The sequence below is a fragment of the Phalacrocorax aristotelis genome, chromosome 6 (genome assembly GCF_949628215.1).
Source record: "Phalacrocorax aristotelis chromosome 6, bGulAri2.1, whole genome shotgun sequence".
In the NCBI taxonomy this organism is placed as follows: Eukaryota; Metazoa; Chordata; class Aves; order Suliformes; family Phalacrocoracidae; genus Phalacrocorax; species Phalacrocorax aristotelis.
In genome coordinates, this window is record NC_134281.1 from 443,544 (window position 1) to 470,617 (window position 27,074).

At 36.5% G+C, this 27,074-nt stretch overlaps 1 protein-coding gene and 1 long non-coding RNA gene across 10 annotated transcripts in view; one reads left to right on the forward strand and one right to left on the reverse strand.

Annotated features, from left to right (window-relative positions):
* NR2C2 (nuclear receptor subfamily 2 group C member 2) overlaps window positions 1–26,765 on the forward strand; it is a 50,827-nt gene extending 24,062 nt beyond the window's left edge. For 7 of the 8 annotated variants that reach the window (XM_075095529.1, XM_075095526.1, XM_075095533.1 and 4 more), the window contains 10 exons: window positions 195–374; window positions 2,519–2,666; window positions 4,354–4,447; window positions 4,863–4,996; window positions 6,595–6,772; window positions 7,798–7,919; window positions 8,441–8,580; window positions 11,473–11,610; window positions 13,243–13,348; window positions 15,516–17,414. In XM_075095529.1, the coding sequence (XP_074951630.1) occupies window positions 195–374; window positions 2,519–2,666; window positions 4,354–4,447; window positions 4,863–4,996; window positions 6,595–6,772; window positions 7,798–7,919; window positions 8,441–8,580; window positions 11,473–11,610; window positions 13,243–13,348; window positions 15,516–15,690 (1,415 nt within the window). In that variant the 3' untranslated portion in view covers window positions 15,691–17,414. Of the gene's footprint in view, window positions 1–194; window positions 375–2,518; window positions 2,667–4,353; window positions 4,448–4,862; window positions 4,997–6,594; window positions 6,773–7,797; window positions 7,920–8,440; window positions 8,581–11,472; window positions 11,611–13,242; window positions 13,349–15,515; window positions 17,415–26,532 lie in introns of those variants that run through there. The other variant, XM_075095532.1, reaches the window with a different exon arrangement.
* Window positions 368–26,847, reverse strand: LOC142058410 (uncharacterized). 2 transcript variants are annotated; one of them, XR_012660966.1, is made up of 3 exons: window positions 26,757–26,847; window positions 12,770–12,862; window positions 368–2,181 (listed from the first exon to the last, which is right to left on the reverse strand). It is a non-coding gene; the product is annotated as an uncharacterized LOC142058410 (long non-coding RNA). The 2 variants fall into 2 exon arrangements; XR_012660967.1 differs by lacking the exons at window positions 368–2,181; window positions 12,770–12,862 and adding an exon at window positions 22,755–26,235 and having other exon boundaries at window positions 26,757–26,842.
* Window positions 26,848–27,074: the final 227 nt, after the last annotated feature.

Genomic DNA, 27,074 nt, shown 5'->3' on the forward strand with positions numbered 1-27,074 from the left:
ATGGCACCAAAAAGCCCTGACACTAGGTCAACAAGAAACATCCTGTAAGACTTTAACAATGCTTTCATGGTCCAAAATGATGGTAAGAATAAATTTAAAGGGTGATTTTTACAGTGTTTTACTTGCTTAGGATAAATACCTTTATGCTAAAATAAAAGTAATTTCCATCTGATAACAATATATATGTTTCCTAGGTCGTCACTATGGTGCTGTCAGTTGTGAGGGATGCAAAGGTTTCTTTAAAAGGAGTGTGAGGAAGAACTTGACCTACAGTTGTCGTAGCAACCAGGACTGTATCATCAATAAACACCATCGGAATCGTTGCCAGTTTTGTAGGCTTAAGAAATGTCTAGAGATGGGCATGAAAATGGAATGTGAGTGTTAAGTATCCAGTGCGATACTGTGCCTACCAAATAATAAATGTGTGGACTACCATTATTTAGTGTGTTCTTGAAGTGTTGCTTGAAGTAAACAGAATTTCAGCAGCCGGAGCATCTACTGTACTTTTCTTTCATCACCATTTTACGTTTGAGGTGCAGTTGTGATTTGTTTTGAACCATGTCTCATACTACTGTAGTCTTTGAGGAGCCCAGTAAGAGCCTCACTTAGAATGCACGTTACAAACACAGAGTATGTTTATAATACAAAATATTTGAACATGGATGGACATAAATCTGAGTCTAATTTCCATGTTCAGAATCTCCTTTCTGGTTTATTTTTGCTGCTTTTTCATCCAGTGATAGAAAGTACTTGATGTCCTTTTTTCTTTTTTTATTTTTATATTAATTTGGTAATTTGTGAGCATTGTACTATGAGGCATTGTATAAACTGTAATATTTTAAACAATATACTTTTGAGTTTGTATGCAGTGCTTCATACAATTCCAGTGCTAGCATCCAAACACCTCTTTCAATATATTTTGTTTCCAGTTTATAGCACCTCTGCTTCTTCAGTCCAGTACTTCATGAAGCCCTCTGTTTGTTTTGTGATAAATTTATAGCGAATTTAAGGTGAAGCAACAAATATTTCTCTTTGTCTGCTCTAATCTAGGCAGGATAAGTTCCAGACACAGAGTTCAAGAAAGGCAGAACTTTAAGCTGTAAATAGGGAGATCTTTGTTGTGTTTACACTCTGGTACTCCAGACCTGTAGTGATGATTGTTGTGCTTTGCACATGCTGTGCTGAGTATAGGGGGTGTTATTTGTACACGAGAAACTGCTGCATTTACGGAAGCTAAACCTTTCTTATTCCAATATGATTAGGATATATTTTTACTGACTTTATTGGGCATTGGGTCAGGTTTCTGATTAATATTTATGTATCCATCAAGCCAACAAAATGGATATATCTACTTTTAAGCCCCTAAATTATGCTGACAGTAACAATATTAGCAAAAATAAAATCAGGAACTAAATAACTCTATCCTCATAGCCTCTTGCTGGTTATGAGGATAGATACATATCCATGTATTTTACTGTTACATTTAAAAGGGCTAGAGAGGAAGGTTGAATTTTTTTGTTTTCTTGTTAATAATGTTAATCTTCTAGAGCAATAACTGTATGATTAATTGGTACAATGAACAGCACAGAAATATTGTGTCCATTTATATTACGTCTTATATTTCCACATTATGTGAGAATTAATACTAGTACAACACTTAAAAAAATTCTTTATATTATCCTCATGGTCTTTTATTCATTTTATTATCCTAACTTTCAGGTGAAAAATTGATGCATTCAAAGGTTATGCCAAGCTATAGAGGAGTTTGTAAAGTTTAGTGACTTAGATTTCAGATACTGCAATCTGTTTAACAATAATACCATAATATTATAAAGATGCACTTTTCACTTCCTTTAAAATTACAAAGTAACTGTGTCTTACTATTTTTATTAAAAGATTTACCACACTGGTTTGGCATATTGGAGACAGCTTATTTTCTTCCAGTTATCAAGTAGAAATATTTTAAATTCTAAAAAGGTTAGTTTTGGAACACTGTTCCCCAGCAGGGTGGAATGAATGGATGTGAGCGAGTTGCATATCATGCAGAGACTTGTGTCTCAGGGAATTAACTTGTATCTCTTGTAATTTGCCCGTCTTGACTTTTTCTGGGTTCATTCTGGGTTTGCATTGTTTTGAATCATCCAAGGTATGAGAGCATCTAACTTTTAGGTAGAGCTTTACCTGTAAAAAAAAAAAATAATTTTGAAAACACATTTTGCAGAATGTTCCATCTTATTAAATGTCAGTGAAACAGCAAACTTGTGCTCCAGTTCAGCAAATCTTAAAGCAAATGATCAATCTGTGACTTTCTTAGTTAAAAATGTATATCATCATAGGTATAGTAAAATTGGAGCCTGTGTTTTCTTCAGTCTTCATATTAAATTTCCAGTTTTGTACTGAGCTGATACACCACCATAACTGTACAAACGGAAATCCTACTGTGAGAATTTTACTTTCTTTTTGTATTTTACTTTTTAGTTATTTCCTTTCAAATCTGCATGTTTTTATCTTTATGTAGCGGTTCAAAGTGAAAGAAAGCCTTTTGATGTGCAACGTGAAAAACCAACCAACTGTGCAGCTTCCACTGAAAAAATCTATATCAGAAAAGATCTACGAAGCCCTCTAATAGCAACTCCAACATTTGTGGCAGATAAAGATGGGACGCGGTGAGTACCTCAGTTTAACACATCTTGTTTAAGGTTATTTGTGCATATTACTTTGGAGGCACACCTGTACTCTTTTTTTTTCCCCTCTGCTCTAACGAGTTGGACAGAAAAGAGCTCCAGTTCACAAATCAGCTGTTCCCATTACCAAGACCAACCTAGATTGTTCTGCTTCTCATGAAAGTTTTTACATCTTGAGTACAGCTGGGTGGATTTCCGTTCAGACATGGCTCTTATCCAGCCAGGTCAAAGCACAGATAGGGCAAATATGTGATATTCAAGCAAAAAGCTTCTAGGCTTACGCTGCGATGCATTCAGGTTAGCACTTCTCTGAAATAAAATCTGCGAATGGCAGACTCGGGCTTCCATCTCCTAAAGACAGTAGTAAAAGAGAGTGCAGTGACTGCTGATTCAGATCCCAAGAGACCAGTTTCAGTGACAGCAAAACAACAGCAGCTTCCTTTTACTATATGGGAGATATTCTAAGACAGTTCCCATGTTCTCAGTTGTCTCCATAGGCAGTGGATGTGGAAATGCATATCATAATAAATAGAGGCAAGATTAGCCTTTTTCCAAGTAGAATAAGAAAGAACTCTGGGTTAAATATCATATTTTTAAAACTGTAGGCCTAGTTAGTTTACCAATGGATAATAACCACCTAATGATTACATCTCAATATTCAGGGTTTGTTTAGGTTTGTTTGGTTTTTTTTAATAAAGTATATATATATATTTCCTTTGTTGAACAAATGACACTGCAGATAGGAAGACTGAGGTGCAGATTTCTTGGAGAATTGTTTTTCAGTTTTCTCATTGCAAGTCAGATTGTTCAAAAGTGCTGCTCACAGACACGTTTGCCTCTTTGAGATTTCCTTGTGCTACAGATCCCTACAGTCCTAAAAACAGTATTATTAAGTGTGACTCTCTGTTATTTAGGTAGATTGAGATTTGCATAACGCATGATAATTTGCTGCCTGTGGTAGTTCAAACTGTTAGTTGTTAGTCTCAGACCCCTTAAACTATAAACTCCCTGCAGCCTGAACCTGTCGTGTGTGCATTTGTATTGGGTTATACAGACTTGGTGTGTTATATAAGTAACAAACTTATTCTTGCTGACTGCAAAGACTTCACACTGTCTCCCTAAATTAGATACAGCAAAGGGAAAGGATGTTTGGTCAAAAAGTAGCAGAAGTAAAGGCAGCAGAGATTTATGCAGACCTTGACTACATTACTGTTTATGGCTGTATTTTGGAATGTAAAATACATTTTCTTGACATAACTTTTTTCTTCAGTACTGCTGTTGTCTAACTTGAAATGCACACTTATGCCTTCCTCCAAAGTCTAATGCATAACTCTAGAGCTATTAAGTGACTTCTGAGAGCATGAGAAAAGTAATAACTTCCCTTAAGACAGAATAAACCAGCATAAAAAGCAAATTAGAGGATATCTATTTGGGAAGTTGTCATTGCTTTTGCACAGGAAAGGAAAACATATTCCAGTCTTTCTGTCTTGCAAGCTACTTTTTGGAAACTGTTTCAGAAAGACTTAAGTCCTGATGAATAAACTCTGAGCTTCATTAAACTGTTAATTTAAAAATTGCTTATTCCTTTGATTCTGACATAGGTTGTTATACATTCTTCTGAGTAATGTAAAATACTGTTGACTGTCTGATGCCTTATGCTTTTGAACAGGTCAGCAGGTCTTCTTGATCCGGGAATGCTTGTGAATATTCAGCAGCCTTTGATCAGGGATGATGGTACAGTCCTCCTAGCTGCTGACTCCAAGGTATTATTCTTTCAGTTACGTTCTGAACATGTATATTTATTGTTCAGATTGTTATAGCTATGTACGTAGACACAAATAATTCTTGCTCTTGAGAAGATAAGGTTGGGTTAAGTCTCAAGAACTGTACAAATGGAGGTAATAAGCTGGTCAACAAGAACATGGTTTCTTTTCACGGACATATTTCTGCAAAAGGTCAGCCACAGGTAGTTCCCCACATGGTATGTCAGCTGGGGCTGGGATTGATGATTGCAATAGGATTTAAAGATCACTGTGAGCAATTGTTCTTCCTGTATGTATTCAGGAGGAAGTAAAAGGTACATAAGGGAAAGAGAACACAAAGATTAAAAATGGGAAAAATTTATGTATGATACAGCGCATATACTTTTGATCTACTAATATGGTTCTTCCTTTTTAGGCTGAAACAAGCCAGGGTGCTTTAGGAACACTAGCAAATGTTGTAACATCTCTTGCTAATCTCAGCGAGTCACTAAATAATGGAGATACTTCTGAAGTTCAACAAGAAGAGCAATCTGCAAGTGAGATTACACGGTATGCATTTATATTTGCATCTTATGTAGCAATTTATATTCTGTAGGGCGTATACTTGCACTCACTAATTGAAGTAATTTGGCATTGTGACACAAACACAGTAGAGATTGACCCTGACTTCGAAACACAAAACCAATTCTTTAGAAATCCAGGTTTGGCTGTTGTCCTCCTGTGAAGAACTGTGTCTTGTGTTATAACTGTAGTGTTCTGAAGCTAGACCAGATTTCCTACTCAGGAATAAAATAAATTACTAGTGTGTGACCTTGAGTGACTCTGAGAATAGCAACGCTTCGGTACTGTTTTATTTGATAGGTCTGTTACATGGAAGCTTCTCCTACGCAATGGTCATGCTCTTTAGGGGTCCGTATTACTGCAGATTTCTTCTTGAGATTGTGCTGCTGTAATACCTGCTGGTAATGTAGGGAAAATGTAGTTAAACTAAGATTAAGAAACTTTTTTTTAATGATTAGAAAGAGTTGGAAGTCTTCATTAATGAGAAAAATGGGAAGAAAGAATATGGAATCTTAAAATTGCCATCAAGCTTGAGATTTTTAATTGGAGGGTTTGGTGGGGGGTTTGTTTGGGAGGGGGTGGGTGGATTGAAGGACAGCATAAATTGGCCGTATAGTGAAATCAGAAAAACACTTGTCCTCAAAACTGTCCATTGTTTGTCAAGTAGAAGATTTTTATGAGGAGCTTAACTTCAGGCTCTTAAATCTTCTATTTAAACTCTTCAGGTGAGTGAACTGATATTTAAAAATACTTGACACTGCAAATTTGACTTATGTCAACCTTGTACTCTAAAGCAGGAAAAAAAAAATCCAACTGCAGCCCCCCCCAACTTCTTGACAAAAACATTGCCAAAACAGCACTGTACCATAATACTGTTCACTAGTATGAAATTGGTGCACAAAATTCTTCATTAAATCTAAGCTCTATTGTTACAAGAAGGGAATTTACACTGCCTTATTTTGGTAATGGCCCAGCTACAGCCTGTGTATAAAGGAGTCCAGGGACCAGTCTCTCATGTGTTACTGTCATAAGCTTTCTAAGGCTCTGTCTGTACTGTGAGATCAGGAGGGTCTGGCCATATCTCATCTTAAGGGAAGGGAAATTCAGGCATGTTGTCTAGAAGAGAATCACACTATTCTCTGCTGTTCCAAAAAACTGGACATCAAGGCCAGGGACTGCTCTCCAGAGCGCATCTGTCTGGTCTATAATCCTCACATAATCCGTTAAACATTCCAAGGTGAGAAGGAAGGGGTAGTGAATAGTAAGCACAAGGGACCCCTTTACTAGTACAAACACTAGCATAAAACTATTAGAGCAGCATTTACAGTAGTAAAAAGTTCCTGCCTTACAGAGGAGATCTTTTACTAGCAATATATGGGCAGATACATTCCTTTTATTAATGTCTAAACAGTACGGGGGGGCAGGTTGTAATGAAAAGGCTGACCTTGTGTCTTAGCATAAACAGTTCCTGTATATGGTACCTCTAAGTTGAAATGCTTAATAGTGTTTAATTTAACCGCTGCTCTGACTTTTTTTTAAGGTGTAAGGAAGCACTCTTTCATTGTTTATTATGGGTTTTTTTTCAGGGCATTTGATACTTTGGCTAAAGCACTTAATACCACAGATGGTACAGCAGCTCATAACTTGGCAGATGGGATGGATCCTACAGGAGGAGGGAATATTCATGTAATCAGTAGAGATCAGTCAACACCAATTATTGAAGTGGAAGGACCCCTACTTACAGATACACATGTCACATTTAAGGTATGTGCTTCTTTAAACGTCTTACTGAACAAAGTAACACTTAACACATAACCCAAAATTAGTTTACTGTGTTTTCTTTATGCTCGTATTTAATTCTGGCAATACAATCTAGGATAACATCACTGTTACAAAGCTTCTAATACAATTTTCACTCTTGCATGTGGTATCTAAAGAGCGTAGGTGTTATTTCATAACACCTTTTCATAGACAGAAGGATGCTTTTAGATTTATTTTACTTTCCATGCTGTTGATAATGACTTTCCATATCATCCATGTAGTATGATATCTTGCTTAATTAATTTATAATACTAGATAATGTAAAACTTTAATCTAAAAGGCTCCTTCATATGAAGAGAAGTTACAGTGCCTTCTTAGATGCTTATGGTTAGATCACTGAAAAAGGTCTTGCAGTTTAGAGATGCTTCAGCTTCAACTGAATACAATCACACACGCTGATAAACAGTGTGCGAGAAGCAATAAGGACGTTCAGCTTGCTGTATTCAAATTGCACTGTTTCAAGAAATAAAGACCACTACTGAAATAAGTAATACAATACTTAATGTAGTCAAACTTCTATCATAACGTGCTTATTCCCATTAATGGCATTTTGTGATTGTAGGTTACATTACATGACTTTCCCGTTTTAGGTGTTTAGATTTTAGATTTTATTTTGCTTCTTTTTAAAAAGTTTTAAAAGATCTTTTGTAGCACTGTGATGCTAGCCAACATCAGTGATGAAGCAATGAAATTTATAATTTAATTATTACTAAATGAATATGAAAACATTTTAAAAGGAAACATTTGAGCTCTCTCCCACAGAATTTCTTGTCCCCTATTCCCATTTTGCATTACTTGCCAGTAGTAATGAGTTGTTTAGTAGTTTTCCTTTGGCATTTTCTTGTCACAGGGTTGCTTATGACAGACTATGAGAGTAGTTTCATTGTTTTCGCTGGTTATTTCATTGATAACAAAAATTGGTTTATGGCTGAACTCTATATATTGTACTGTACTTTTATTTTTTGCAGCTGACAATGCCTAGTCCAATGCCAGAGTACCTTAATGTACACTACATCTGTGAGTCAGCATCACGACTACTTTTCCTCTCTATGCACTGGGCTAGGTCCATACCTGCATTTCAAGCTCTGGGGTAAATGAACATATTCTGTTGAAGAGTTTGCTCTCTAATGAATTTAAACACTGGTCTGAACACTTTGCTGCTATTTTGAATTTTTAAATTATGATATTAGTTTTTTTTAATGAATCCTTTAAAATGTGTGAAGACTATGCAATATTGTCCTTTTTGAAGAATAAAATAGAAAATGGCAGAGAAAGGGATAACTACAATATCTGATGTTATTGCAGTTACAGAAGCTAAAGCCTAATCAAAAACAAGCATTTAATTTGTAGAAATATATCTTGGCAAAGAACTGGTGAGCACCATTTTACACATAACCTGAAATGGTGTCCTGTAGTTGTCCTATCACTTCTTTTTGCCTTTTTAAATGTTTGCAGTATGGTACAATACGCTAATGTATGCCTTTTAGTAAAGTGGTTTGCAATACATTAATCCTTATTATTAATTGATATAATTAACATAATTACACATAGGGTAGTACCAACCTGATTAAGAAAACCACCCACAGTTGTTTGATTTTCTGTTGTTTGTAGGCAGGACTGTAATACAAGCCTTGTGCGTGCCTGCTGGAATGAGCTGTTTACCTTAGGCCTGGCACAGTGTGCACAGGTGATGAGTCTGTCTACTATCCTAGCAGCTATTGTCAACCATCTCCAGAACAGCATACAGGAAGGTATGTTTTCAGTCTGTGATTCTTATATGTGTCCAGTCCTGTCAACACTACAGGGACATTTGTATAACATCTCTCGTGAGGTGTTTCTGTATCAGTGGCAAAATAGTTCCCCAGGATCCAGGGGAAGGAGAAGCCTTCTCTTGCATAATTACCTTTCCTCTGGTGATATACAGCTTTTGTTGCACTGACCTCACAGAGATCTCTCTGGGATAGAAGTGTCCATAGAAGAAATAGGAATAAGGCTGGAGGATGTATTCTCCTGTCTTCTGCATCTGACTGGCAGTATAGAGAAAGACAAGTACATCCTAAAGTTGAGTGTGCTCACAGAGCTTTTCTCCTATCCAGATGTAAATGATGTAATTTTTTTTTGTCTTAGAATAATGATGCATCTTCCAAACCACACCGGAATTTTTTCCATCCAGAATTTCCCTTTTCCTCTTTGCAGTGTAAAACTGTAGTATTTTCCAAGTATCACAACAAGAATATTCTTGCAAATATAATGGTTTTGGATACTGCTATAATGCAGTAATGATTAATGTATTTTGAACTACCCTCTGAAGCCTTAAACAACCTATTTTCATGATGCTCTTAAGATTTACGTAATTTTATTTTTTAGTTCAGTGTTGGCCTGTTGATAATGATTACTGTATCTAGAATGGATGATAATCTGTTATGGGTGCGTTTTTTGGTTTTTTTTTTCTTTTAATTTCTTTCAGGATGTTCCCAATCGATATGATTGATTAGCATGAGAATAACATTCCATTTTTAATAGGAGGAAAAAAAACAATACTAGCAACTTCAAACTCTGCAAACACATCAAATTACATGAAAGCTAGCTTAAATTTAAATGTGAGTTAAGTAGTTACAGAATGCTATTTGGTACCAACTTGTTTGATTTTTGTGGTGCCATTAATGCGCACACAGCAAAAATTGGAAAATAGGCTTTTACTGAGGATAGTAAAACTTGATTGTAGAACTATAAAATGTACAAAAGTAGATAATCTGAAGAAAATGTTAAATATCCTTCAGTCCTAGTAAAGTACATTTGTTTTAATCTACTCTATTAGCTTCATTATGATAAAGTACATTAGACAGAATATTTATTCTTAAATGGATAGTATGCTTTAATAATTAATATAGTTGGGGTTTTTTTCTCTTTTTTTCCTGTAATTTAAGAAACCCTAGACAGCCCTCAAAACACAACAAACTAATGCTCCCTTCCTGCACAGAGAGAGAGGCAAGAGTTCAAAAGACCAACAGGGAAACATGCACACTGTATGTTCTGCACAGAGTTAGTTTTTTAATTCTATCTGTCAGAATAAATAGAGCTGTCTCTTCCATCTACACCCCAGGCAATGAGTTTGTGGAGGAGTAAGTGGTGGGGCTATTACAGCCTTAATCTGGCTCCACTTCTGTTACTATGTCTCAAAAAAGAAAAATAATAAATTTATACTACAACATGTACTTCCAGTCATACTATGTTACCCGAGACTGGCCAAGAAAAATGGATTATTTGCTTTATTATGATTTGTTGATGTTTTATTCATCTGTTCTGTGAAGTTATCATATATTATATTGAGTATTATAACTTCAAAATTCAAAACAAAATGAAGACATTTCAGAACTTTATCTAGGAAGCATATTAGTGATGAGGCTGTTTGGAAACTCTGGAATTCAAGTTCACTTTTCCTGAGTATTTCTGCACCATTGTTTTCCATTTAATATAGAAATAAAAACATTACGTGATGTCTATCTTGATCAATCGTGAATAACTAAAAACTCTTATCACAGTTCATGTATTTTAGAAATGTAGATCATGCTTTCGTTTTTACTTCAAGGCATTGTGCAAAAAATGTTTCTCCTGTCCAGTCTTTTTATTGCAGTTTCAGAAAATATGCAAAATAATAATAAATTACGCCAATGATTCCGTCTAAGGCACATGGGTCTAAGCAAATATATACATTATTAGCTGTATGACAAAGGTAAAATATTTAAGTTATAATTATATGAAATATTAGCATTAGAGATCATGACTGGAATAAAATTGTTCTAATGTGTTTCTCAAGAAAAAGTTTTATCCCTTGTGAATTGATTTACGTCTCAAGTTATATATTCAAAGATTTGTCTTAACGTAGTCTGTAAGGTTTTCATTCTTTGACTAGTCCGCAGATATGCAGTCAGAGAGGTGCATTAACCAAAATAGAAATCTCTCCCTCCCTAGGTGAGCAGCTTATACCACTCAATTGTAATTTTTCCACAAATAATATATTTTTTAAAATCAACATTTTAAGAAAGAATATGAAGCCAACATAAGGAACATGATGTTTCGAATGATGGAAGAATCTGTGTATGTTATTTGAGTGAATTTACTCCATTGGAAGGAAAAAAAAGAAATGAAATGTAAATGAAAAATTCACTTCTAAATGTACAGATAGAAGAAGAAGTGGCACTGTCACTACTGCTCTTGCATTCATTTCTGGAAAAGCTAACCCAATACTGTTTGAATTTAAAATTAGGATTGCATCATAGCATTTGTTTTGTGCTTTTGTTCATCCCCAGAATCTCTCTAGCCATTTGTAGAATAATTCACCATGATTTGAGAGTCTCTGCTCAGAACGGTACATCACTGGAATAAGATTGGTGTTGCAGATTATGCTGTACTGGCAGAATTATGCAAAAGAGTTAACATTCTATTTGCTAGCCCTGTGTCTCACCCAGATTTATAAATCTTCACTTCCATAGTCGGGCCATCCTTATATGTTAAGTGGTTTAAGGTAGCAAATGACACAAAAGACTTCAAAATGTCACTTCACTTGTTTTACAAAAGGTTATTGGTTAATATACCAGAGGTACTTGAGCTCACATGAAATAGTAAGCAATATCTTTTTGTAGATAAACTTTCTGGAGACAGAATAAAGCAAGTCATGGAGCACATCTGGAAACTTCAGGAATTCTGTAACAGCATGGCCAAGCTCGATATTGATGGATATGAATATGCATACCTTAAAGCTATAGTCCTCTTTAGCCCTGGTAAGGAATTTAGTAACTGTATCTTCTTAAATAATAAGCATTCATATGTTAGTGTTTTAGAGTTTTGGTTTTTTTTTTTAATGAGACCAGTGTCTTGAGATGAGACTGATCTGTTAAGCTGCAGATAAAATGATTGCTCCGTAATGATTTATCATAAACACTATGTGTTTTAAAAATAACTTTGGAGCAACATATCCATTTTATTTAGAGTTCGAATATATCAGGTATTTCCTGTACACCCACCTTAGAAAACTAGACTCTCAATTATCTTCAGCTGAGAATCTATGAGTAATAAGTTATTATCTGGGATGTGTACTAGCAATATCAGTGAAGTAAATGGCAGGAAGGATTAGAGGAAATAGATTCTCACAGTGATAAAAAGAAATTGGCTTCAGTTTTAACATTTTTAATACACTCATAAAATGGATTCTTGAAATATGAGCAGAAATACCACCGCATTTTATATGGAACTTCCACAAAATCTCCAAAACTAAATGTAAACAGGCTGACTTCCGTTTGTTACAAAACCAATGACAGCAGACAACTAAAACATGATCAATAGTGTTTATGAGCTATGAGGATTTACTCAAAGAAGACACTTGAGATTTTCTGGAATGATAAGGTAAGGACATTAAAGAAATGGGAAGTAACAGTCTTCAGCAAAGGTAGAGAAATGTTCCTAGGACACAGAAAGGTTAATTTAAAACTGCTGACAAACAGAGTGAAAGGGAAACTCTTGCTCAGAAATGTAAGTTATTTAATTCAAAGGTGTTTCCCACATTGAATTTAACAAAATACAAAGAAAAGGAGTCTCTTGTTATCGGGGTTTTGGGTTTTTATTTTTTGCATTGATATTATTTTTCTCTTTGTAATAAAACTTACTTTAATTAGAAACTGTTGGTGTCCTGAAATTTGCTTTTGAATTTTTTTTTTCAAAAAAATTGTACCTTTTTGTACCAGATTGTACCTTTAGGGTTAGGTTTATTAGGGTTTTTATTCAAGTTGGAGGTGTAAGAAATTCTCCGAACTCAAGCTAGCTCTATCCTGTTTCAAGGGAAGAGCAGTTGGAACACAACACTGCAGATATTTGGGCATAGTCAGATATATGAGGTGTTTTGTTTATTTATTTATTTATCTATCTATTTATTTATTTATTTACCTGGTCACGTGACTGTCTTGGAGGTGCTGAGCCAGGTGGAATTAAAACATGAGACAGACTCAGGAAGCTCAAGAAATTGATCTGTCAAAAAAACTGTAGATACCACTCAGTCAGCATAGTTAGTTGGAATCACAGAGGCAAGCACATTTTAAAAAGTAAGGTTACTGACATAAACCAGGGCTGTCATTGCCTGGTCATGGTACATACCTACAGGCTTAATCATCTTCCACTTTCTTGTGGATACACACAACTATGGGGAGAAAAGTAAGGTGATTCTAGAGCCAGTAAGCAAATGTCCAACTGAGTGGTTTCCGTTATGCAGCTAACATGTTAAACATCACAATAGAGGAGAAATTATTTAAATGAATTTAAATGCGAGAATCTTGTAACTACATATATTTTATAATGTCTAGGGAAACAATCGGAAATCATACAGAAATCGGAAAACATACAGAAATGTTTTGTTTCTTTAGATCACCCTGGTCTGACCAGTTCAACCCAAATAGAAAAATTCCAGGAGAAGGCACAGATGGAATTGCAGGACTATGTACAAAAAACCTATCCAGAAGATACTTATAGGTATTTATTATTTATAGTACCCAGAGTAATGTTGTGGGCTGTAGCTGGCAAAAGTACAAAATAACATCATTGACGTAAAAATTTCCTTTTTGACATCTGTTCCTTTTTGACTGTGGATGAGAAAAGACTAGAGCCTTGTTCATAAGAGCAAGCAGGTTTGTTTAAAGACAGGTAGAAGCAAGAATAGCTGTCTGGCTTCTTCCATGTAAATCAAACTTGAGTACTTTTTTTTTCTTTAGAGTCTTGTTGCCATGTTTAGAAAAGTGAACAGACTTTATTAGAAGTCTCAAGAATAACTGCCTCAAACTTCTTTAATTCAAACCGCCTCCTTTTTCAAGTTAGCTGTCAAAGAGGCTTTGAGATAATAAAAGGGGATCATCCTCTAAATGTTTGTTAAGTTACATACACAAAAAAGTGTTAAAACTGTCAGTTTATAAACCTTGGAACAATAAGGATTACATGTGGGGAACAGTAACAAACTCTTAAGCTTCTGTCCTACTTATTTTCTCCTTTTGTGTGGGTTGTTTGTTTTTTTTTTTTTAAATTTCCAAGGACTTCTCTTTGGAAGTATCTAACTTGTTTTTTCACCTCTCCACTGTTCCTGTTTCTTACTTGCTAGAAAAAAATATCCTATTTTCTAATAATCTCCATCAAAACTATTCTAAATTTCATCAACACAATGATTCTCTGCACTACAAGGGAAATTCTGTCTAGCAATATATCCTAGAACATATTTTATTCTACTGTGAAAGGTATCCCAATGTAAAGCAGCATGCAATCCCATACATTTAACTAAGGCCTGAGGGTAGTGTAACATTGAAAAAAAAAAAAAAACAAACCCCAAACCTGGAAAAGAGAAGGCTCCTCCCATCTCAGAAACTGGTTTCTGCACTGATCTTAGAGTTAACATTGTGTGGGGCAACAGAAGGGGCATCAGGATTCCCAGTTAGGTGCAGTGAAGATGGGATTCTCTACAGAAATATCAAGTCCCACATACTTCTGTGTACAATTCAATTTTTCTGGTTTCATCCATGAGAGCTGTGTATCTGCCATAAAAAGAAGTATAGAATTTGTTCCGCATACTTCCTTCTCTTAATCGTGGCTCAAGGAACAAAATCCGAGAGTTAAAATTCCCAAACAATGTCCTGTATTTTCATTCATATTGCCTGTATCCCCATGTTCACCCATAGATAAGTTTAGAGTACAAATCTGATTACTTCTGAGCAACTGAATGCTGTCACAAATTGAGATAGAAGCACAAGTGTTATAATTTTCACAAAAACAGCAGCATATCTTGGATCTTCTTGCAATTTTCCCCTAAAGTTTACAAAATATGGATTATTAGCTGAGTGGACCTTATATATTTTCTGTATAGATATTCAATCATTTTCCAGAGGCCTGTGTTCGATGCTGCCTAAGGTTGCTACTGCATTGTTCTGGTTCAGGAGATTTACTTATTTTGGCACTTGTGATGTACATCTGCCAAATAAAAACACAGCAGATCTGGTTTCATCGCTGTCCTAAATTTTAAATGCATTGAAAGTCCAGAAGTTCAATATGATCACTTCATTGTATTGGATGTCTGTTAACATTCTGTTACACAAAAACCACAGCATTTGGCACTATGTATGAGTAACAGCACATCCCTCCAAATTCCTTTTCTTATCAGAAGCAGATTCTCTTGTTTCTTTTTATACATTCCTAGTCCCATTCTTGCTGTCTGTTTTGTCATTAAGTTGCTAGCATCTGAGGACTATGCGGTTTATGGTTTAAATTTTAATTAAGCATGTTACTCTCAAAATTATGCAAATATTCTCACTAGTCAGTATGAATATTATTAGCCTCAGCATTGTCCTGAACTATGAAGTGCTTCCAAAGCTGGGAATTTCAAGGCAGACCAGGAGAATGGTATGTTTGTACATAGATGTTGTATCCACAAAGGGCATTAATATGTCCTTTACACTGGAAGATGATGAAGGAAGATGGTGGCTTTTCATTTCACTTGCAGGACAGAAAAGTAACCATTCTTTTTATGGTAGCTCAGTTAGCTTTAATTGCTTCTTTACTCCCTTTCATGAGTTATGGTAATAATAAAAGCAGATCCAGCTCCACAGAGTATTTTGAACTGTTATTATATGTATTTATAATCCACCAACTTCTTTTTCAGGCTAGCCCGGATTCTAGTTCGCCTGCCAGCACTTAGGCTAATGAGCTCTAGCATTACTGAGGAACTATTTTTTACTGGTCTCATTGGAAATGTTCCCATTGACAGCATAATTCCCTACATTCTCAAAATGGAAACAGCAGAATACAATGGTCAAATAACTGGCACATCTGCGTAGTGGGAACAACACAATTTGATGGATTGAAGTAATTTTTGTAAAAACATAAAATTGCGACGTTAAAAGAATAGCATTTTGGTATGTACAAATGTTTCCAACTTGTTATCAGTTTCCTGTCAGATTTCTCCTTGTCTCTTTGCTGACATTGATGAAATTTAAGCAGCTATTAAAAGACCTGCTATAGGACCTTTTCTGCCACAAGGAATGTTTTTGATGCCTTTCATTTAAAAGGCTATAGATTACTGAACATACTTTTCACATGCTTTGTATTTAGAAGTTACCAGTGGTTAAAAATAGAGTTTTATAATATCAGAGATTAGTAACAAAATTGCTTTAAAAGTAAAAAGAACAGTATGTATATATTTAAAAATATCCTTGGAATTAATATCTAATAAATGCCAGGGTATAATACTAGCACTTTGTAAGCATTTCTTGTCAAAGCGACAATGTCATTAACATCCTGCTTATATGAGTATGGAAAATGAAAAAAATTGCATATGTCCTTAGTCAAAATGCTAGTGATTTCTGTGAAAATGTAGAATCCCACAGGAGACAATCATTTATTCTACAAAAAGTCACTTGTTTTTACATTATGCATGAGATATTAATGTGGATTCTTAAATCAGATATCCACATTATATGAAACTATACTATTAAATTAGTGCAGTTGTAATTCACAGTGCGATGCAGTCATAGTGACTATTACGTGCTACAGTAATTACCCAAACTAGGAGCAAAAATGCGTTTCTTGCCCTAGTAATAATGAAATATTCAGGTTCCTTGAAGTTTCCATTCAGAGCAACAGAGTCATGACAAATGTTACTCTGATAGGAAGCCTTTTATTGGTGGGGAAAATCAGTCATTAACTGGAAGAACAGTAGTTTTCAAATAGAGCTGTGTGATGCTCTTTGGGTATGCTCTTTGTATTTCCAAATTTACTCCTCCCTGTACTCCTAAACACCCTCATCATCCAGCCAAAGGTACAATTTAGAAACTGAAATGCGTAGAACATCTGGCTGTCAACAAGAGTGTATTATAAAGCACTCTTACTTTATTTGTCCCCCCTTTCCCTGACTGAGCACTTCCAATTTTGCAGTGCTCTCAACCTTCCTATGACTCAGTTTGAAGCTGCAATGTGGTGAAGATTTACATTCAGTCATGCACAATTGCAGTTAATGACTGATGTACCATGAAGGTATAAAATGAACTACTTCTTAAATGTCTAGAGTGATGAGCCAGCGACATGTTTTCTAGTATTCACTGTTAGCTGCTAGTACTGCTTTCATGTTAGTATAATTTATTGACATTAAACATTTTAAACAATCAAAGTTTTTTAAAAAAAGTCATGGCAATTAATACCTGCAGTCTGATCCCGATTCATTGGGTGCATCAATTATTTTAATTATGTGCATGGTAGATGCATTTCCTACTTGTGTATTTTTATGTGACAGAAATGTAATGGTAAGTTCAGCACCTTTGTTCTTCTTCTGTTACTGACATTTATTTAGAAACACCAACCAGGTTGGTGTTCATGTTTTTTAAGGGTCTGAATAGTAGCCAGAAGACCTTAAGCAGCTCTAGATGAGGCTTCTGATGTAATAAAAAGTCTTGACCTGCTATACGTCCTTCTCATTAGGAGGCTCACATTTGTAGCACTCTTTGTGACATGGAAGGTTGCTTCATTTTAGTTTCTGGATGCATTAAAGATTTCTGCAGTTACCATTGTTAGAGCGTTCAGAATCTTCTTTTCTCAAAAGGGTGTTACAAAGAGTCCAAGATACATGCGGAGATTTGTAATACTGCACTTTCATTTCTCTCAGCTTTTGCTATAGCAAATGAAATTGTAATATTTTTAATGTGATGGAAGGTCTGCACTCTGAACGTTAACTGGAATGCAGAATTTTGTGCTAGCTGTTTTACTGCAGTGTAACTTCTTGCGTGATTGTGTCAGTGCTTCCAGCACAAAGTCCCTGTTCTAAGGGATGTTGTGATACTAACAACATCAGAAGAAGTAGCTACCTTGGAAAGAGTTGTGGCTGTTATTGTTAAAATTTAAAATTTTATTGGGTTATGTCATCGTTTTTCTAAAGCAGTATGCATTGAACTATTGTGATATTTTTCATTGCAAAAAAGATTATGCAGTTTAATTCGCTTTCAGTATTTTGTAAAAATCATTTAAGCAGATAAGTAAGCATTGTTAATGACAAATGAAATATTCCTTTAGGACAAAAACTAGCCATTGGAATCTTTTTATCCCAAATTTGAATACACACCAGCTGACTTTTTCATGACAACTTCCAATTTTTCAAGTAAAAGGACCCCATTTTCTGTGCAAAGATTTGGTTTCCTAAATTTTCTTACTTGTGATGTGAGCATAACAGTTCAGGAAACAAAATAAAGCTGCCACAGTTTTTTGGGAGCAGAGAGATCGCATGAAATAAAACTTAAAATGTGTGCTTTGTATTATATTTGTAAATCAAAGTGGTAAATATCATGCAGCTCTGTTTACAAATAAACTACATTCCCTACAAATGCAAGGCTGCACAATGCTATCCTTGATCCATCTTTGGTAGTCACTTACTCTGCAAATAGTTCCCAGGACTTTAGGGATGAAATATTAACTTGTGTAAATGAAGTAACAACGATGCAATCCATAGCTAGGGTTTATTTATTGTACATGCATTTAACAGATGAAATGAAGCAGTTCCATACTTAAGATTCTGATATTACCAAAAGCTATAAAGTCTCTCTTCGTATAGCATCATCAGCATGATTTGCTGGCTTGCGTTAGTCAGAAACAAGCTAATTTAGTCCTTATGCATTTAATAAAAAGTGCTTTCTCTAACTATACACTATTTTGACTCCAAGAATAACAGTTTGGATTGTAGAAATTTGGATGGCAGATGGTAGATCCTAGAGCTTAAGAAATATTCAGAACCTAAAATGTTTTACATATTTGAATATTAGCTATGAATAATAAGATAGATGTGATGAATAACCTAACACATCTTTCTCAGATGCTTCTCAACGGCTGTCATAAAAATGAGCCAAAGATTTGGCATATGATGGAGAGACACTGAAAGGAATCACTTAAGCAATGCCATATAAAACTATGAACCATCTTCTCCAGTGCAGTAGGGCTCCTTCGCACTAAATTTCAAGTGTAATCACAGGATCACAGAACAGCTGAGGTTGGAAGGGACCTCTGGAGGTCATCTGGCCCAAACCCCCTGCTCAGGCAGGGCCACCTGCAGCCAGCTGCCCAGGACCACGTCCAGGTGGCTTTTGAATATGGCCAAGGATGGAGACTCCACAACCTCCCTGGGCAACCTGTGCCAGTGCTCAGTCACCCTCAGCGTGAAAAAGTGTCTCCTGATGTTCAAGAGAACCTCCTGTGTTTCATTTTGTGCCTATGGCCTCTGGTGCTGTCACTGGGCACCACTGAGAAGAGCCTGGCTCCATCTTCTTTGAACCCTCCATTTGGGTATTTATACACATTGATGGGCTCCCTCCTGAGCCTCCTCTTCTCCAGGCTGAACAGTCCCAGCTCTCTCAGCCTCTCCTCACAGGAGAGATGTTCCAGTCCCTTCATCACCTTCATGGCCCTTTGCTGGACTCTCTCCAGTATGTCCATGTCTCTCTTGTACTGGGGAGGCCAGCACAGGTCACAGCACTCCAGGTGTGGCCTCACCAGTGCTGAGTAGAGGGGAAGGATCCCCTCCCTCGAGCTGCTGTCAACGTTTTGCCTAATGCATCCCAGGATACCGTTAGCCGTCATTGCGGCAAGGGGATGTTGCTGGCTCATGTTTAACCTGGTGTCCACCAGGACCCCCAGGTCCTTTTCTGCCGAGCTGCTTATGTGCTGGGTGGCCCCCAGCATATACTGGTGCCTGGGGTCATTCCTCCACATGGGCTGGACCTTGTGCTTCACCTTTTTGAACTTCATGTGGTTCCTCTTGGCCCATTTCTCTAGCCTGTCAAGGTTCCTCTCAATCGTAGTACAACTCTCTGGTGTGTGAAGCAGTGAAGCTACTTATCTGCAAGTGATCTAGGTGTAATCTAGCAGTGAAGCTATTTTAGCTCATTCAAATCTTCCATTTATGTCCATCAATAGAAGACAGATGTTCAAGAGTCACAGAACTGATGAAGGGATTCTTTCTGCCAACAGTTTAGGTGTTGCCTTGTAGCAATAAAAAAAGGCACATCTATGGAAAACAGGCCCCACAAAGTTGTTCTTGCCCTGCGTTCACCTTTGACATTATTTTCAGCTTCTTCTGGTGATTGGGCTTTCAGGCCACTCTAACGTAATGAAGGTAGAACAATATACACAGTACAGCTGCAGACTCAAGCAAGTTTTAAACTACCTGCAGGAAATACCACAAGGCTGATGCAGATCTTGTAATTTGTGAGGATTTTTCCATCCCCACTGCCAGTAACTGGAAGATGGTAACAGGCTGATCTTACTAGCTTCACTTTTAAATGAGTTTCATTTTGTTTCTTCTTTGCAAGTGCAAACTTTGCTTATGAATATGGGGCAGGAGAGTTTTTGTATTATTGTAACAATTATTGAAAAACTATCTCTTGATTTTAAGTATGGAAATAGCTTATTTTCATAAAGGCCAAATTTCAATGCCAAGCTTCTGTTTACAGAAATAGGAGTCAAAAGGATCACAGTCTGAAAATGATTCTAAGTGACATCTCACGGAAGCTCTACTTAGTGCCTGAAATTCACTCTCTCCAGAATTTTTGAGGTCTGTTTCTCTTGCTCTTGAAATGAAAATATTTTAAGTTGGTAGAAATATAGTGATACATGATGTGGCCAGATCTATCTGAACTTGAGTACATGTGTATATCAGTAATAATTCATTCAGACAAATGTTAGAATTCTGTGCTGACAGAAACTACGGCATGCAGGGAGTGATAATGAGGCAATAATGTCCATTTTCCATGTGCTTCATTTGTTTTCAAACTCTTTTGAGGAGGAACTGGATTTGAATCTTGTAGGTAAAAAGAACTGTAGGAGCATTTTGGATTAGCTTTGTAATAATGATTTTTATTGCATTTGTGACAAGGACAAGAAGGTATACTATTTCCCTTAATTTACTTACATTGGACTAAAGAGATACAGAACTAAGACTAGGTGCAAAAGTCACATTCCTTGTAAATTAGAGACAATGCTTTTGGTGCCAGTGGAGTTACTCTGGCATGAAACTGGTAGAAGAAAAAAATAATCTCCAAGGAGAAATCCTTCAAAAACATCACACAAGCCTTTATTTTAGCTGCCTTAAAATGTTAGACTACTAAGGAGGCTTAGTTTTCAGAGCGCTCTGAGGCAAGAAACTGTTGTTGGACACCACTGATTACTTGGTATCATTTACCAATTCTCTTTTTACCATCATCTGAAGCACTTGGCCCCTGGGGCAGCGGTAATGCGTCCAGTGAATAGCACTGACTCAGGATTTCTGTGCTGAATACAGCTGGCTCTGCTTTATCATTATAGTGCCCTTTGGCAAAGGGCATATTCCAGGGTGTGGTAGGGAAACGAGTCAAGGTTGAAGCTTCCAGGGGAAACCACTTTCCTGACAGTTTGCTGCCTTTGGCAGAGACTGTAAAACACTTCAGTGTTTTCACTGTTACATACAGTACATGGGAGTTCCACACGTTTCTCAGTGATTACATGCAAGATGCTGAAGATGCAAGTACGTTTTCCTGCGCATTAAAATTAAGAAGGTAGTTAGGATTCTTCCCTGATTGCCTGCTGTTTAATTAGTAAGGATAATTTCAAAAAGCACCAAACAGCATGAGTAGCAAGGGTATCAGGAATACAGTTGAGCCAGGAAAAGGGAACTGGCAATTATCGGGTTGAGGATACTGCCAAAGAAGCAGCGACCAGGCAGCTTTCTGCAGTAACAGCACCAGTCTGGGGCCCTGTTTGAATGGGATGGTGTGAGCCGTAGACTGGTAGGAATCAGACTTACACAGGTGCACCAGCAAACACCTACAGGGTAATAATCACCCTGGGAAAAAAAAAAAAAGTTATTTTTCTATTTGAAATCCCTCTCCTCTCCTTCGGTCACTCTTTAAGAGTGCACAAGCAGGGTAGGTTAGTTGGTTCTTTTTCATCTACTCTTGCCCATAAGGGAAAAAGCAGAAATACCAGGCAAACAAGAAGTAGGTTCCCATCTGTCCCAGTAGTTTGCCATACTTGCTGTACAACAGAACAGCTGCTGTGGTGGTTTGCTCTGATGATAAACATGGGCCTGCTGTGAGAGCAGCATGCAACGTCTGCAGTCCTAATGCCTCCATATATCCAGGGAGAATCAACAAAATAAGGCCATGTTCACCCTATAGAGGAGAGTAACAGGCAGAGGAAGGACAAATCGCCAGCATCTGCTAGATCTTGAATGACACAAAATCAGTTTAAAAAACAGCTTGATCTGAAAAATTACCAAGAGGGCATGGCAAATGGAGAAAATGAAAGCATTTACTTTTTGCACCTTTTAAAGTTGCTGAGTCATTTTAACGGTAAATTCTCCTGAACTAAGTTCAGGCTTATTGTTTGATGAAAAATGCCATAAGCCCTCTTGTTCAATAATGCTACAACCCTACTTCTGCTGCAATCACTGTTACCAACATTATATGGGAAATTATGTGTGCAAGAAAAAATTTAGAATATTATTTATACTGATGTTGCAAGTTGAAGAAAAATTCTTCATAAAGTATAAATGCTCTAAGTCTAAATAGACTTGGAAAACACCAAACACTAGAATTACCTGATTACTGAGCTTTTCGTTGTGAAGCCATGCAAAGTTCATCGCAAATAATACCGTCATAATGTTCCATAATTCCCACAGCCAGTTTTATTCACCAAGTTACATGAATGCTTTGAAAATGGCTTATTATTGTTAAATTCATGCCTGTCTTCCTTCTCTTTAAAGGGTTTGATAGATTGTTACACATCTTTATTTTGTGCCTCCCACCATTGTGCATTTCTGCATGTTCAATTCTAAAACTCACTCGAGCAGCTAATGCATATGTACATAGTTGTATGTATGTGTGTATGAATGTATATGTTTATACCTATCTGTCTAAATATATTATGTACAGTGTATAGAAAGTGTGTAGTGTATGTATATATGTACAGCTACGTAGCCATGTATTCATAGCGTTCTGTATGCTAGAGCTTTTCATTCATTTGCTAATGCAGAGCTTCCTAGTTTTCATTTCTTAGCCCAAACTAAGCCTCGCTTAAGCAGGTGAATCCTCATGAATTTCACAGCTTTGCACCTTTTTCTAAAACCAGCCTGAATTTAGTATTTCCTGTTCAGAACTGACAAATATATTCTATGAATTCTCTGGCTTTTACCTTTTCTCATTTGACATGTAGAAGTCTGCCCGTGACCGTTAATTAATAGTTAATTGAACATATAATGTCTCTTAAAAATAAATGAATAAATAACTAGCTACAGTCATAGAAAATACCTCCCTGTTTTCAATATATACTCATTCTCTTTCAGCCTTCTGAGAGACATTTTTGTAAAATTTTGTTTTGTGGTGAAACTTGGTAAGAGATTTTTTTTTTTTTAAGTCTTCAGCAGTGGCTAACTGGAAGACAAATAAGTTGCCCTTTATCATTGAACTGTAGCACACAGAACACGATGCAATGGATGCTGTTTAAAAAATCAGTACTCATATTGCCATAATGATAACATGAAACCAAACTGTTAGTTAAACAAAGACTATGTCCTCCATTCAATGAAACAACACTTCTTTTACAGTGGCAATTAAATAAGAGGGAGAATGCAGTTGGTTTATTTCTTAGCAAGCATCAAGACGTAGGATTTTCGCGATGGATTTCAATTGTATATTCACTTTCCAAAGTTACTCTCTTTATCATCTAGCTTAAACCAAACAAAGCTGGTTAGTTCGTTTGGTTGTCAGACTAATGTCCATTTTCCCAGTCTGTCCTTTCCTGTAAGTGTCTTGCACTCTGTGTGTGAAGTTTCCATAGTTCACATGGGAGCTGGGCACATGGAGCATTTATGAAATTAGACTTGCAGTAAGATACGTTGTTACTCATAGGGGGTATTCAAATATTTGAATTATCAAAATATAAGGATTCCTTGTCCCTTTTCCCTTCCAATGACTTAAGTTATGAAGAAGCCCTCTGTAAAAGTAATTCTGTTAACTTTGGTTTTTTAACAGGCCGTGTAGGGGAGGAGTTTGGCAAGGGTTGTTTCTGTCATACTAAAAAGGTGAAGTGGAATTTTCTGGGCATTTCTTTCCACCTTTTGTAGTCAATACGTGGCAAAGACTTGTGTATGTTTAAGCAGATGAGCAGACTCCAGTTAAAACGATGTGAGCTTCTTGCATGCTTAAAGTAAAACACAAGTCTCCTTCAGAGTCAGGCCTTCTGCTTGTAAAGTCTTTGCTATGGAAAAATGCTAAGATTGTTCTCTGTTTCTCGCTGTATCGTTCAGTAAGCTTTTCCAAGCTTTTGTTTCAAATATAGAAAAAAACATGTAAAACATCCACTTTAACATTTCAAACCTTTTTTTTTTTGAGATTTTCAGCAGGAAAATTATTTAAATTAATGGCAGGAATTCCAGTGACAGATGGTCCTTCATTGGTGTCTTGACAATCAGTGCTGTTTGAATAATGTTTCCTTTCCTCTTTAAAGGCTGAATGGAAACCTGAATGTCTATTAACGTCATCGTACTGTAGTAACATTTTTAAAGATTAGGAAGCCAACTGGGGTATTGATCAGGATTGAATCTGTTTAAAAATTCAATTGTGAATTCAGAACAAGGACCATATTTTAGAATTGTGAACTCATTTGATATACACGTTTGAATTGTTTGTATTCTGAAGGACAAAATCGTGCTCAATTTCAAGTGGCAATAAAGGCTCTGTTGTGATATTCTGTGGAAACTGTGGAATGTGAAATCAGTTTTCTGTATTTGATCCCAGAAAGCAGAAGTCTGAGAAGCGCACCTATTGCCTGGTATCCAACACCCCTGAATAACTGCCTTGTCCTACATCTTTTAGTGATCTTAGATGAATGATAAGGCGGCACAGGTCCATTTTAAAATATTCTTTATGATTGTGGGTTAAAAGTAGGACTGAATAAATTTCAAAGAAAAAGGATATTCTTTAAGAAGAAAACATGTTGCTTACAGAGTATATATGTTAAATTTCCCATACATGGAATCAACGTTAAATGTGGGAATGTTTGTAATAATGAATCTGTACTACAAAATACCTTGCAAGCCATTGTTCACACAGTTTCGTAACTGAAAAACTGCACATCGTGGAAGCGTTGTATCTATTTGGCATACCAGGATGTTCTGAGCTCCTGCAAAAATAGCAAATTTTTATAAAAGGAATCATCTACTAATTCCTTGGGACATTTTCTGGAAGTCTTTGTTTGATATAATTTAGAAAACTGTTGTTTATATTATTATATTTTAATTTCAAGTTAAAACCTTACAAAAGTTGGTAAATTTCTCCGAGCTTCTTTTGTGAAATCGGCGTTGTTTTGTGTGATAGCATTTAAAAATAATAGCATGTTCTTTTTTTAATCTGAATTTTATATCTAATCAATGTCTTCAGTCATGAAGAGGAATTTGCATTGTTGTGTTTGTATATAGAGTATTGCAGTGCATGATTTAGCTTATGCATTTTATTAAATGCTGTTTAAATGTGGCATTATATTGTTGTGGCTTAATAATACTACCTAAATGAGGTTTATACCATTAAAGTAAATTACAAATATAAACGCATTCTTGAGTTTTAAGTTAACTTAATTTCTTCTTAAACATTAGGTGTCCAAGCCAAATACATAACTTGTCTTTTAGGGAGAAACAGTATTTTCCCTTCACGACAGTGATTATTTTATGAGTGATTTAACCAGGTCTAAGACAGAAGATAAATACCATTAACCTTACTGACAGCAGGGAGCTACTTTTAGGAGAAGGAGGACCTTTCTGAAGAACCTTTTCCTAAAGGTTTTAATTTGTCTTCTTCAGACTTCTGGGGTTTTTTTGGTTTTTTTTTTAAGAGATAGTTAGCTATTAATAGGTGGTGCTTCATGTTTACTTTTATCTGGTACCTCCTTCCTGTTCCCCAGTTTTCAAATTAAGGTGCTGCGTTGGGTCTTGTTTTAGTTCCCTTCACCCACACTTTACAACAGAGTTAATGAACTTGGACTCTATTCCAAACAGTAAATGTGTCCTCCATTTTGTATATAACATGGTGGAGTTGCACTGCACGTATTTCTATAGGGAAGATAGTTAATTTTAGAAACTGTACAGCTTAGAAAAATTTCACTGAGAAGAAATGAGGGTAATCAGACTGTAAGTTTCAGTTGTCTAATCTGGGTGTCTAAAGGAAAAACGTGCATGATAAAAAAAGGGTCCTTTCATTTAGACGCCTACTGTGAGGCCGGAGTTTTTGTTGCCTAAGTTTGAAAAGGTTGATCCTGTGCCCATCGAAATTGTGTCCACACAACAGAGCTTGCCAGTTGTTAGTATATCTGCAGAGCACCTAGAAAAGAAATGACAGGCACTCAGATGGGTATTACTAGTCACGATCAGTGTGCATTGACGGACATTCATGTAGGAAATGTTTCAGTGTTTGTATAATCTGTGGAATGAAATCGCACATCCAGTCTGGCAAATTTTTCTTGAGCACAAAATGTTTTGGTTTTTTTTTTGCATTTGGCGGAGCTGCCAGGTTTGTTACAGACAAAAATGTACATTGATTCATGACATGCCAAATAATGTAATGAAGTTTTAAAAAACCCAAAGAACAAAAAACCCAACCAAACCACCTTGCCAACAGTATGTTTCAGGAGTCTGATTTGCATCAAGATAGGCCGTTGCTACAAAGGGAACCAACAAAAGATAAAGGCGTGTGATCATCTCTTTTTTTTTTTTCCCGGGGGGAGGAGTTGCAGCCCTTAATATTTTAGTTCATTTTTTTCCCAACTCCTCTACTTCCCTTAAATTTTTACTAACTAGTTATTTCTGCCGCTTTAACTGTCACAACACAATGGCTCTGTGTACCTTTTTGTTAAACTTTCACCCTTTCTTAGCGTTGCCTCAAATTCGTGCTTCGGGTGAGTTTCAGTTACTTCAGCGGGAGCTCGCGCGGCTCGCCGGGGGCGCCTGGCCGGGGCTGGGCACAGGAGCGCGCACGTGCGTCCCCGCGCCGCCCCAACGTGCAGGCTGTTAGTAGTCACAAAACCGGCTGAGCTGCAAAACGCCACTCACAACGGCAGCGTCTCAGCTGAACTGCAAAATACTATGATAAAGGACAAATACAGAACGAAGACACCTGGCTTTGTGCAATGCCTTCGGCCGCTACAACTCTCTTAAGAGAGA